Genomic DNA, 12,405 nt, shown 5'->3' with positions numbered 1-12,405 from the left:
CATTTGAGGATTTTTACATATTTCACATTGGGAATGTTCAAAATGTTTCTTTTATGCAATAAAAAAAGATCATTTCTACAGATCAAGTCGTATTACATGTTAGTAGCATGTGAACTGGCTGCAGCCTTGACTTCTCTTTGATTCTGCCAGATCTCCGTCTGCTCGGAAAGTGTTGAGACTGATGCAGAATCCACGTCAGAGCGAGGCCGGCCTGTCATGTAAACAGGACATCAGTGGAAGGAGGAGAGCAGAAGATGTAACCAGGTAAGGAAACTGTGACACATGGGGGAGAGAACACGGAGGCGAAGACAGAAGTCACACCTCTAACCTCTGGAAGACAAAAAGCCACCCAAGGTAAGAAGAAAACTTGTTTTTCTGCCCGCACGCCGCTTCATCGTGTGCCTGGTTTCCTGAATATTTCTACGCTTGATTTCATTTTGAAACGCAGGCCTAATTTACGATGGGACTCGTGCAGTGCTTTCTGATTTCATGCTCGACCTTGATGGCGCTCAGCTTTCCACCGGTAAGAACGACCTCTGCTTTGAACTTTACATCTGCTGCTAGCTTAGAAAGGTGCAGCTCGACGCGTCCGAGCCTGGCACGAGTTGAAACCTTTAATGAACTTGTATTCACAGAGAGAGGTGACCCAATATCACATTATAAACCGAAGGAGTTGTAAAATGTGTCCTGCAGGTAAGAAAACACTCTCTTCTCATGATTCTGTATCTGCGCATTTGCTTGGTTGAATTAGGCAGAAATTACACCAAAACATGCTGTTTTTGTAGTTTAGTCCTTTTTTTTTTTTTTTACAAGGAAAAAAAACAGCTTTGCAGACTGAGCGTAGCATAACCACATCCTTCATTAAGATGCAGAGCATATCTCATCCGGTTGTGGTCATTTGATGCTCTTGCTCTCTGCTAGGTGAGTATCAGAAGACGTGCACAGAGTGCGCGCCCTGTCCCGCAGGAAGTTACACCACGCGCCAGAACCGGGAAGACAGATGCAGCAGCTGCTCTAGAGACTGCAGACCAAGTAGAGAAACCGTGACTCATTCTGTTCACCGCCGTAATCGTGTTTTTCTCTGTCACCTCTGGCTTTCTGTGATAAAATTGTGTCATCGTCTTTGCATTAGTGGAAATGAGTCAGACAAAAATGATTATTTTTGGCTGTCTCAGATTTTCACCTGAAGGTGATTCAGAACTGCACGGACAAGTCAGATGTAAAGTGCGTGTGCGAGGAGGGTTACATGTGCACGCAGGAGGTGCCTTTCTCGGCTAACTGTCGATACTGCGAAAGGATCCCGGAGAAGGACACTGTTGGTGAATATACGGGGCCTCGGCCTGGAGGGGGCTTCAAAATAAACATCATTACATCTTTCTTCACACACAAATGAAACATGATGAAAACTTTATTTTTTACAATGTTGAAGACCTTACTAACATTTTCAAGCATTAATACTTGAGTTTTTAAAGGAATGAAAGCTGAAATCCAACTTTTTTTTTGGGTTTCCCAGAGGCTGCGACCATCCTCTCAGAGAACCATAGAAAAGAAACTCCCACATCCTTCTCAGGACGCAACAGAGCTGCTGGGGAACTCTGCAATTCACACAAGTCAGTCGAGTGGTCTCCTCAATGCCAACTTTTGAAGACAATGGGCACATTGAGAACGTTCAGACGGTGCCAGACTTTCTCCCGAGTCACATATTTGAGATTCTTTCGTTATCTCGCACAGGTGCGGCCCACAGTCTTTTCTGGCGACACAAAATGACACAAATTCCCAAACGGGTGAGCAATTCTTTTTTGTCAGTAGGCAAAATGGTTTTATCCCTGAACTATGAGCCACATTAGGTGCTCGTTGACATCTGAAATGATTCTTTTTTGTGTGTCCTGATTTGGAAGTTCAATAGTTCAATCATTATAGAGACCAACCTTCAGCAAACCTTATTTAAGGATCACAGAGGGAGAGGCTTGCTCGGCTACTGTGACATACCACTAGGGGGCAGTGAAGGGCTTTGACATTCCTCTTTAGCTCAGGTTGTGTTCAGCCATGAGCTTTATTCACTTGTTTGTCCTTTCTCTCAGATAAGATGAATGGTCTGCTTCCCTCCACGGTAACGTTTCTATTTGCTGGGGCATTTGTGGCTCTCGTGGTTCTGGGTTACATTGGTCGACTTCAAATCCAATCCTGCTTCAAGAGGGGTAAGTAGAGGTTCCCAGGGGCCCGCTGTCCCTCAGCCACAGCCTTAATCTTCACAGCATCGATTCATCAGAAACAGCCCCTCCTTTCTGCTGCTAACTGATCCATCCGTTGGTTTCCAGCTGTTGCAGTGCTTATGCTGTGTAATAAGGTAAAGCTTGAAGTTTGAGTCACTCCAGTAGAGGTTGTGGCTGTTCTGTTGACCCCACCCTGCTGAACATGTTTTACTTCAGGGAGGTCGAAAAGCTCCTTGCAAGTTAAAGGAGTCAACTCATCACTTCCCCCGAGACTCTTTCAGTGCGCAGCAGCAGCCGCTGCCCCTTCCTGCAGCCAATCTGGGTACTGTTGAGTAAATTCTAGACTTTCTTGTGAAACATGTGAGTCGCGGCGATGATTAAAATGCAGAGTCACAATGAGTTGTATTACTGGATAAGAGCCGAGCTGCAGGTTTTGAGTAACAGGCGAATGTGAGCCTTTGCAGCACGTTAATTGTTAGTTCTTGCCTCCGCAGGTCCAGTTCACGTCCATAATCCAGGAACGATCATCTTCAGTTTGCTGAGTCAGTTTACGGGTCAGGTTGGCCCGACCATTGAAGACAGGAGTACAGCCGAGAGGGAGACAGGAGACGAGAGAGACTGTCCCGTGTTCCAGCCTGCACCTTCTCCCAGTATTCACATCTCCGAGGAGGAGAGGAGCCGAGAGAGCGACAGCATTTTCTTCCCTTTTCAGGAACAAGGAAAGGACTGCCACATTTCCAAAGAGGAAGTCCTGTGAGGCATCTCTCAAAAATGTAACACTGATGGCTAGATCTGCTGGAGGACAGGAAGGAAGGAAGGAAGCAGGGAACACTACAATAACCTCAATCGCTGTCTGGCAAACTGTGAATCACAGTATTCAGAGGAAATATTTTTACCTGCAGGTTCTGGGAAAACTTGTCTGTACACACCAGAAACCAAAGACAAACAGAAGAAGACAAACTATGAGATTGTTTTCCTTGTAGGATACGCGATGTAATTAAAAGTTTAAAGCTCACTTTGTTCCGAATAAACACAAGACTTTTAAGGTAAATGTATTTTTAATAAAACGTTGGTAAAAATGCATGAGTTCACATCTGGCTCAGGACTATATACAGTATCTACACAGACATTGGACACGCAGTCAGATCCCTGACTCCTTGGGCAAGACCAGCCATTCTCTTTTTAAGTGGCCTCCGTGGGATAATATATTAGTCTTAAACATTTGGCTGCTCTGCAGCAACAGATCTGGAATAAACTCTCACAACGTGACCGATGAAAGAAAGAGAAAGAAATCCATTTTTTCCATCTCGACCTCAGCAGAGTCAGATTTCCCTGAGTGCTTTGAACCCTGGGAGGGAGTCTCTCGCGTTGGTGGTCACGTCTGTGGACTCCACAGTCCAGACAGTCTCACCGGTGGTTTCCACAGCGATGACGGCGTCAGGTGTCGAACCATCCCGATGCTGAGCAACAGAACCCCACGGTTCCAACCTCGTGCACAGCAGTTCTCCTGCTCTGCTCCATATTTACAGTGTCTCTCCTATGTTTTTGTCCACTCGCTCTTCTGGAAATCAGGTTTCCAACTTCTTGTTCACAGTTCTTGCTGCCTCCAGCTGTTTGGATTAGGACACACTTGCGGCCAGATGTCCATGAGTGATGCCAAAGGTGCATCTTTGTAATCCAGCTCAAGGATCTATTTCGATTTTAGCAAAATTCCCAGCTTCCTGCACAGGCTTTGTTACTTCCTCATCATCGGAGCACGGTGACACCGGCTCATGTGTTTTAGCCAACAGGTAACCTGGGGGCAGGTTGACAGAAACTTGCATCACTTATCTCCCGTACACTCCCATCTATACATTTTGGCACAGTTATGCTACAGATCTACTCACCACATTTGGATGTGATCCACTGCTGACCTGCTTTTTTTTTCAAGACAACACACACTGCAACTGTTATCAACAGAAAAGCAGCCATTTGCATTAGCCACAGCGTATCTGTAGACGTGTGCAAAAGAGATATTTTAGTAACGCGTAAACACCTTAAACACGTCTTTTTTATGGCTGCACAGGAAGCGCAGCGCACTTTACCTTTGCTTGTTTCCACGGTGATGACAGTGACAGGTGTTACAGGGGGTGGGGGTCTGGTGGTCGGCGACACCGGCCGACACTGCGTGCAGGGCCGGTCTGTGCATTCATAGCCCGGTTTACATTTGCACACAGAGTCATGGGTGGCGTTGCAGTGTGACTTGTACTCCATGTTTGCTGGGGGGGGAGTGAAGGAACAGTTAAACATTTCATAAATCAGAAACTGCGTCAGTTTCACTGATACTACCTAGTATAAGTCATAAGTTACTGATGACTGTGGATGTGTGGACTTACTGAAAGCTTGATTTCATTTTGACCTAACGCTTCATTACTTACATGCGATTGGATGTGAATTCAACAAACAAACTACACATATGAGCCCGCTGGACCCTGCAGGCATCACAGAACATTGGTTTCCATTACCTGCAGAAATGTTGCGCAACAACCACATTGCAGTCTATCCGTGTTAAAGCTTGTTTTCTTTCTTAGGTTCATTTGGGGGGCAAAAATTTAGCTAATATAGAGCTGAATGGTCTGTGGTCTCACATCGCAACTCTTGGATAATCTACCCAAGCTCGTAATGTGGTCTGTGGCCTGGCCCCTCCAAAGAGAGATACCGTTTAATTTCAAGAGCAAGCGTGAAATGTTTATGTGGGCAAACCTTTTCCACATGTTAGTTTCCATGCTAGTTAAGTGAAGCCCCTGCTTCGACATTGGCCGAAGGGATTTTGACAGTTTTAACACCCACGTTAATTCCTCCCAATGTTTGCCTGACTCTAGAGCCGTTTGCAGACAGAAATGGGCAAACCGCCACCAAGTTTTCTCGTATTTGGTTCCCACGCTGACATTTAAAAAAAAAATTAAAAAATAAAAACCAGACGAGGCTGTTTTTGGCTCGCCTGTCGTAGCACAGGAACCCAAGAAGCGGGCATGACATTTCTATCTGCTGCTCTTTGCTCTGCTGTTGGGTTGGTTTCTTCTAACCTTTTTCTCTGTTTTTCTTTTACTTTTTCCACTGACTTGACTTCAACTTGCACCGCGGTCGTCTTGTTTTGACAGACCACTTTCAACCCTAGTCTCTACCCCCCCCCCACCCTTTGAACGTATCTCTTTCTCTCTGAGTGCTAACAAACCCTGACAAACAAAATGGAAAAATCCCCTTCAATGCTTGAGCTGCAGGTTTCTTCATCTACGAGCAAAGATGAGTAACGAGACAAAGATCGCCACGATTTTGTGCACGACCTGGACAAGGTTGGGGGTCGTGCAGAGAGAAATGACTGTCACGATCAAAGACTAAATCACCCCTCCATGACACTAGCAATGAGTCACAATTAGGGAACTAAACTGACAGTGTGTGTCTGTGTGTGTCTCCTCTGTGGATTCTATATTAGAGATTAATTAAAGCCTTGACACAATCTTTCAAATGTACACAATTGATAATGTTACTGTAGGATGTTGCTAACGCCTGCAGAAAAGCTGAAAGGACTCACATGCACTGCAGCTTCCACAAAAGTCGCAGCTCCACTCCATGTTGTACGTCTGAATGTAGCGCTGATCCTCGCACGGCTTGCACTTAGTCGGAGAGGAGGCAGTACAGTGCTGAACCACATAGTGACCTGGGAACACACATGAATCCACATTTGGCTTTTAGTTCAGCATCATAACCTTTGCAGTGCACGTTTGTGTTTGTGTGTCCGGTTCTGTGGGGGTGGGTTTGTGTGGCGGGTGTCGCCGTACCTGGCCGACACTTGTTACAGCAGCTTTGTTCACCATGACTGCTGCGATATTGTGTTTCATTGCACCCTAAGGAACGCAGCAAAGGTGCGAAACACAGGGTGCACGAGAAAGTGATTGCAAGGTAGCAGAGCTGCTGCATCTGAGGAGAGAACAGAGGGCGAAGACGAGAGAATAAGGAGGGAAACCCGGCAGACACAATAAAGGACTGTGGTGATGAAGCTCAGTCACGTTTCTGCAGAAGTTCAAAAGAAACACACAAACGTGCGCTCGGGGTTTCTGCTGTAATTTAACCCTTAAAATAACCAAAGTAGACTTACAATAATTTACACAATCAATGTTCCACATGACAGGACATTTATCTTACTAATCAAAATGGTTTCTTTGGTTCTGACCTACCATGGACGAGGAGGCAGAAGAAGCTGTTTCCCGGGACCCACCGAGTGTGAGACTGAACAGGGGACCAGAAGTCTGTCAAGGGGACGATTCATAAAGTCTGATTACTCATAATGAAAGACCCACATTTATGGTGGGTTTTTCTAATCTCTCTGCTCTGTCCCCATTCTCTGCCAGCCTCGACCCTCCGGCTCTTTGCAAAAACATACCCTTTATCTGCCTCCACCTTTTTTCCATCAGGCAACGTCTCTTTCATTTCATCCAAAACTGATTTTCTTTTGCAGTCAAGAACTTTGTCTGCCTCAGCTGGAGCTGCAGCTGTTCCCCTGTTGTGATCTTGGTCAATGAGTAAAAGCAGGACTTAGCAATCATTTCGGTCCATGTTGAAGTTTTGGTCTGACAGAAGATTCTGGGGATATGATTTCGCTTTAAGAAATGATCTTGTCGCCGTGATGCTGCAGTAAGCTTGAATGAAATGAGGTGTTAAAAAAAAATGTCTACCAGGAATCTACTGTATATAAGAGTGTGTTAATAATGTTCAGGGAGGTTTTTTAAAACAAGTATTACCATTCAGAGAATTATAAATCCAATCCACTGTGATTTAAGAGGAATCAGGGTGGGGCACATTTTGATTCGTAGCTCATTCGACAGTTCAGGAGCTGGAAAAGCTCGTTTTGTTTTAGGAAGAGTTGGCATCGGAGGTCGTGGGGGACTGTAGACATTAATATAATAGTGCAATAGTGCAAAGAACATTAAAGTAGTCAAAAATGCGGAAATAACAGCCAGAATGACACTCAAAATCCCTAAAAAATGAAAGCGATTTAGTCTTGGATAAAAGCCTGAGGTGGTAAAAACTGCTTTTATCAAGAGAATTCATCAGTTGGTCCCATTTAAAATCGCTTTACAGGCTGTTCAACCATCAGATGAGGGTCCAAATCCTCAAGAGGGCTCTCATAGATGTCACAGGATGTCTTAGTTTCCCTCGGGGCCAAAGACGTTTATTTCATCTTTGTTGTTTGAAGTGCTCATAACTACTTTTGCATTTAGACTCTGCACGTCTGCATTCGCTCCCCATGTTTGCCCAGATCCTCGACAGATCCTCCAGGCATTAAAACATGCAGGCGTGCACTGGGTAGCTGTAATTTAGCGGCGGTGTGAGTATGGGTGAATTTTAACGACTACCTGGCACAGTAACCGCATGAAGTGGTGCAGAGTTGACAAAGCAGCAGATAAAAAAGGGGTCACATGTGTCTCCGGACGTGGCCGCACCTTTACAGAGATGAGTACAACAAACGTCATCAGAACGGCTCCTGCCCTGTTTCACTTCTGGGCAGCTTAACTGTAACGATGAGCATATTTCACTAGAACATCAGATGAACGCCTGCCAGGAACACAGACGTGCTGATGTAAACAGACTCTTCAGACGCCACCTTCTCTCCACTTGAACGCTGACACGTTTGGATCCAGCGGCTGATGCAGCCACTGCGATGGCCCCTTCGCACGTGGTTGAGTGCAGGTGTCGGTGTGCTGCATGTAGGTCAAAAACGTTGAGTGACATTGACAGAAATAGAGAGAGAGAGAGAGCGAGACAGCGGGGGAAGGGGGAGGAATGGGTGGGTGAGCGATGCGGTTTTTCTGAGGAAGTAATAGTCTTGCTCTGCTGACGAAGGAACCAAGACACGTGAATAACTCTGCTGGCTTTCCTGTGTTCCTCTCTCCTCTTACATTCTACATACAGTTATTGGTTTTTGAACACCACAGATACAATTTCCCAGATCCACGTTGTTGTTTATACTGTTGATTAAATGCTGGTACAGTTCAAACAGCCCTCATCAAACACTGAAAGTATCTTCCTAAAACTCTGTGTTGGGAAGATGGAAATGCCACCATTAGCTAACTGTGCCACAAACTGTTGCAGAATTCCCTCGGTGAAGACAGAATTGAATCCTGGCAGCTTAGCGTTAACGTGTGCATGAGATGGCTGAAGTCGCTCATCAACAAATCACTTCTTTGTCCAAATAAATCACAAATATTCCTTTAAACACCCTGACAAGTTCCGTTTTTATCTGTTTCCTGTGGGTGAAATCACTATTGTTGTGATAGTAACTAACATAGTAGGTATTTAGCATAAATCGGTGTGCTCAGGTGTGTTCTGTGGTAGATGTGGGGATCCTACACCTGTGTTCAGGTGTTGGGGGCTCCTCTGGGTTGTGTAGTTGGACCACACTTCTTCCTTCCAAACTTCTTGCCTTTTTCTGAAACGAGCTCGTGACTCAGACCTGCTTCCCGCTAGAGCCCGCCCCCGCTCGTGCGCCGGAGACTCGCGAGACGTCAGGTTTTCTCCGCTTTGCTGGTGAAAAAAAAAGACTTTTTAACTTTTATTGAAGCGGTTTAAATCGTCGACCCATTGGACTGAAGTGTCGAGTCACTCCTCGGGGCCGCGGCCGTCCAGGTAAGCGACTGAAAAGCCGTGTCAGAGGCAGGAAGAGAACACTCATATCGCTCTCCGGGCTGTGGTGGGCGTTCGTTCTGTGGTGCCGAACCGAAACCGCTGCGACGGGGATCAATGTTTGACATTTTCACCGTAGTTCGCGTCTCCGAGGCTCGCAGACAAGTTACTAGCTCGGCCTGTTCAATATGAGCTTTCTGAAAAGTTCTCTGTCACCTACAGACCGGGGAGTGTGTGTGTGTGTGTGTGTGTGTGTGCGTGCGTGCGTGCGTGCGTGCGTGTGTGCGCGCGCGGGTCACTAGGTTGCGACACTATTATTTCTCAAGAGTGTGCATTCAAAAATATGATATAGAAAGGAAATTTCTTTAGATGAAAAATGTCGCGAGGAACGCCTGAGACACCTTTGAGACTTTTAAAAGGTATAAAAGATAAAAGACTTTTGCCTCAGTTGTGCTGCCAAAAGCAGCTTTTCTCAGCTAATGTTGCACTTTGTCTCGACCTGGCTTCACCTTTGTGAGAGTCAAACCGAAATGGTGAATGGTTTATTTATTAGATTATTGAACATGTTCGGTGGGCTTGTTGTTGTTGACATGAAGCAACAACAGGCTGTTTCTATGACAACACACCTCTCTAGGCTCACAAACTGATGGTGCTGGAATGAACGTGGATCGTAAGTCAAATTCATGACATGAAGCTTTGTGTCGGGGGTTTGCAGGTGACACCAGATGGACTAAACTCCCAGAATCATGGAGCGAGGGGCCTTCTCAAGGAGAGACACAACCCCCCTCCCCACAGTGCTGCTCCTCCTGGTCAGTCCATGTTCACCAAATATGAGCTACCACCCAGAGAAAACATTAATTTAGCCTTTCCTGTTACAGTGCCTGGTCACCCCCACCTTAACATCGTGTCTAGATGTGGAATATCAAAGTGAAAGCGGAATTTGTTGCAACAAATGTCCTCCAGGTAATGTACGGGCGAATTCCCGATCCTCAAGTTTTATTTGAGTTTTATTCAGATTCTTCCTGTCTTTGTTTTCCAGGCTATAGGCTTAAAGAGGAGTGCAGCGCCCCGCGTGAGAGAAGTAACTGCACGGCGTGTCCCTATGGTCAATACATGGATACGATGAACTACGCAGACAAATGCAGAACATGCCGAAAATGCAATAGTACAGTCCACTGATTTCTACTACATTCCGCTACATCAGATCCACCTGTTTGCGTTGCAGTGCTTGAATATCGGTTTTCTTCCTCCCTCTTCCACAACGCCAGACCACAAAGTGGTGTTCCGTCCCTGCAAGGGCAATCAGAACACCGTTTGCCAGTGCGACAAGGGGTATTACCGGTCTAACATCGATTCGGAAAACTTCGAATGCCTCAAATGCAGACAATGCGATCACCCCGAGAAGGAAAGCCAGAAATGTGAGTCCAGCAACAGAAGGAGAGACGGTTCTTCATCGGTTCTGTTGAAAAGCAGATTATTGTTGTTCTCTCCTGTGCACAGGTACCCCAGAGAACAACACTGTGTGCCAATGTGAAGACAACTACTACAGACTCAACAACAAGTGTGAACTTTGCAGCAAGTGCGTAGACCTGCTTACACGGGACCCATGGTTGCACAGAATAGTGCTGATAGGGAAGTTAGTATTTCAGACGAAACCGGCAGCAGAGTGTCACTTTTTCCATTTCTGCTCCTTTGGCAAACAAAAGAGAAGTTGGGGTATACACACACGTCTCAGGCTCTACCACACATTACATTTGATTCCATTAATCCTCAAGACATTTGTGTTGCTAGTTCTTAGATAGTCATTAATGCTACGCAAATGCTGATGAGTCAGCTCATCTGGTGTCACCCGAGAAATGCCGGGTTTTTGAAATGATGTGTGCACGACGTACACGTGGCCTCTGCTGTCACCGATGACACATTAGCTCCAGCCAATCAGACGCTGCTGTCTCTAAACCTTTAGGTGCACACGGTCGTCACTTCCTCTTGAGTCACGCTTGTAAAATGTCCCCTGTCTTGTCAACAGATGCTCTGGTGAATGTAAATCTAACTGCTCGGTCACTCTCAGCTGTTCAAAAGGTGGGTACTAGTAATAAAATTTGATAATCAGTGGCTGCAGAGGAATATAACTACAGCGTCTAAACGCACTGTTGCATTACTACGTGTCCTTTCTCTTATGAAGGCGATGAATCTACAAAGGGATTTCTATACAACTCCATTGGAGTTGCCACGGCTGGCCTCACACTGCTGCTGCTGGTTGCTGCGGTTACGCACGTGGTGACAAAAAGCGTTACCTTAAGGAGATTGCAGGAGTTCCCCTCCCAATCCTCCGCTGTGACTCCAGACCCATGCAAGGTACACCTGTGAATGGAGCTGTGAGTGTGCTGCTCTGTGCTGTGAATGTAAATAAACGGAGACTCTGTATGGCAGGAAATCCTGATCCCTAGTGAGGAATCTTCATTTGACATCACCTTCAAGGTTGCTACCATCACTCCCCTCAGTGAGTGCGAGCAGCCAGTCAAGCTGCCCGACTGCATCCCCGTGGAAATCAAGCGTGAGTGTGTCTTATTTTACACATGATACAAGTCAAAGATGTGGAAATGTCGCCCTGACCTCCCCTCTGTCCTCGCCTCAGTCTCCGAGCTGATCTACACCGTCCTGGATCTGGTTCCGGTGCTGCAGGTGAAACAGCTGGTGCGTTCTCTCGGGGTGAGGGACACTGAGATCGAACAAGCAGAGCTGGATTACCGACCCTGTCGAGAGGCTCACTACCAGATGCTGAGGGCGTGGGCTGAGCGGGGCTCGGGGGCCGGCGCCCTGCTCCATCCGCCGCTTTTGCACGATCTGCTGAACGAACTGAGGAAGATGCACCTGGGGCAGGCTGCCGAGGAGCTCGAGAAGGTCTACGGCTTCACATAGTTGCGCGAGCTGGGAAGTCTTTGTGACCAAGTGCTGCTCTGGAGAGACTTCCTTATAGCAAATGTGGTGCTCTTGCTAAAGCCGGTCCCTAGCAGAGCGAGCAGCGAACTCTACCCCCCCCCCCCATCAGTGACAGAGGCTTCAGACGGCTGAGAGCAGCTACCAAGCTAACAGAACTGGATTCAGCTCACATTTGGAAAGAACTTTCAGGGGAAATCTGTTTTTATTTTACTTAATGAAATGTACATATTTTGTTTTACTGTATATTTCAAAAACAAACAAGCAATGGTTTTGTTGGAACTGTTGAAGCAGGAGTTTATGGCATTATAGTCGGGATAAGTGGTGGATAAGTTGTACATAAAATGCAGATACAAGAGTATATACTGTATATATATATAACCATGTGTTTAAACATCTTCTGTATATGAATGATGTGTTGTTCTTTGTTTTAGGGTTATAAGGCATTACAATATAATAAAAACAAGCGTATTAGCTTTCAGAAATGAATTTATACTGCTTTAAAAAAACAAAAGTCTGGCCCCAGCGCGCCTGCCGGGAAAGTTTCTGCTCTAGTTCCACTGTTTGATACTTTTTACAGGCCATTAGCATTCTT

The 12,405-nt window shown here is 46.0% G+C and overlaps 3 protein-coding genes across 4 annotated transcripts; 2 read left to right on the top strand and 1 right to left on the bottom strand.

Annotated features, from left to right (window-relative positions):
- Nucleotides 1-54: 54 nt before the first annotated feature.
- On the top strand, nt 55-3,304 carry LOC115248667 (tumor necrosis factor receptor superfamily member 5-like). The gene is made up of 11 exons (XM_029832417.1): nt 55-354; nt 449-523; nt 636-693; nt 922-1,032; nt 1,176-1,319; nt 1,514-1,610; nt 1,732-1,784; nt 2,082-2,198; nt 2,319-2,347; nt 2,430-2,535; nt 2,708-3,304. The coding sequence occupies exons 2-11, from the start codon at nt 461-463 to the stop codon at nt 2,968-2,970; spliced, it is 1,041 nt and encodes a 346-aa protein (XP_029688277.1). The 5' UTR covers nt 55-354; nt 449-460; the 3' UTR covers nt 2,971-3,304.
- Nucleotides 3,305-3,317: 13 nt separating this feature from the next.
- LOC115248668 (tumor necrosis factor receptor superfamily member 5-like) lies at nt 3,318-7,917 on the bottom strand. Of its 2 annotated transcripts, none has more exons than XM_029832419.1 (7): nt 7,694-7,917; nt 6,428-6,499; nt 6,032-6,170; nt 5,785-5,910; nt 4,298-4,471; nt 4,100-4,204; nt 3,318-4,008 (listed from the first exon to the last, which is right to left on the bottom strand). In XM_029832419.1, exons 1-7 carry the CDS (start codon nt 7,721-7,723, stop codon nt 3,896-3,898), a joined length of 759 nt encoding a protein of 252 aa, XP_029688279.1. In that variant the 5' UTR covers nt 7,724-7,917; the 3' UTR covers nt 3,318-3,895. The 2 variants fall into 2 exon arrangements, with proteins under 2 accessions (XP_029688279.1, XP_029688280.1); XM_029832420.1 differs by lacking the exon at nt 7,694-7,917 and adding an exon at nt 6,634-6,873.
- A 703-nt stretch (nt 7,918-8,620) lies between these two features.
- On the top strand, nt 8,621-12,295 carry LOC115248670 (tumor necrosis factor receptor superfamily member 1A-like). The gene is made up of 10 exons (XM_029832423.1): nt 8,621-8,876; nt 9,589-9,682; nt 9,752-9,836; nt 9,913-10,038; nt 10,142-10,291; nt 10,374-10,452; nt 10,900-10,952; nt 11,056-11,228; nt 11,304-11,427; nt 11,509-12,295. The coding sequence occupies exons 2-10, from the start codon at nt 9,620-9,622 to the stop codon at nt 11,790-11,792; spliced, it is 1,137 nt and encodes a 378-aa protein (XP_029688283.1). The 5' UTR covers nt 8,621-8,876; nt 9,589-9,619; the 3' UTR covers nt 11,793-12,295.
- The last annotated feature ends 110 nt before the right edge of the window (nt 12,296-12,405 follow it).

Source organism: Takifugu rubripes, unplaced genomic scaffold (genome assembly GCF_901000725.2).
Source record: "Takifugu rubripes unplaced genomic scaffold, fTakRub1.2, whole genome shotgun sequence".
Classification (NCBI taxonomy): domain Eukaryota; kingdom Metazoa; phylum Chordata; class Actinopteri; order Tetraodontiformes; family Tetraodontidae; genus Takifugu; species Takifugu rubripes.
The sequence above is the reverse complement of the archived record's forward strand: the minus strand, read 5'-3'. Positions and strand labels throughout refer to the sequence as shown.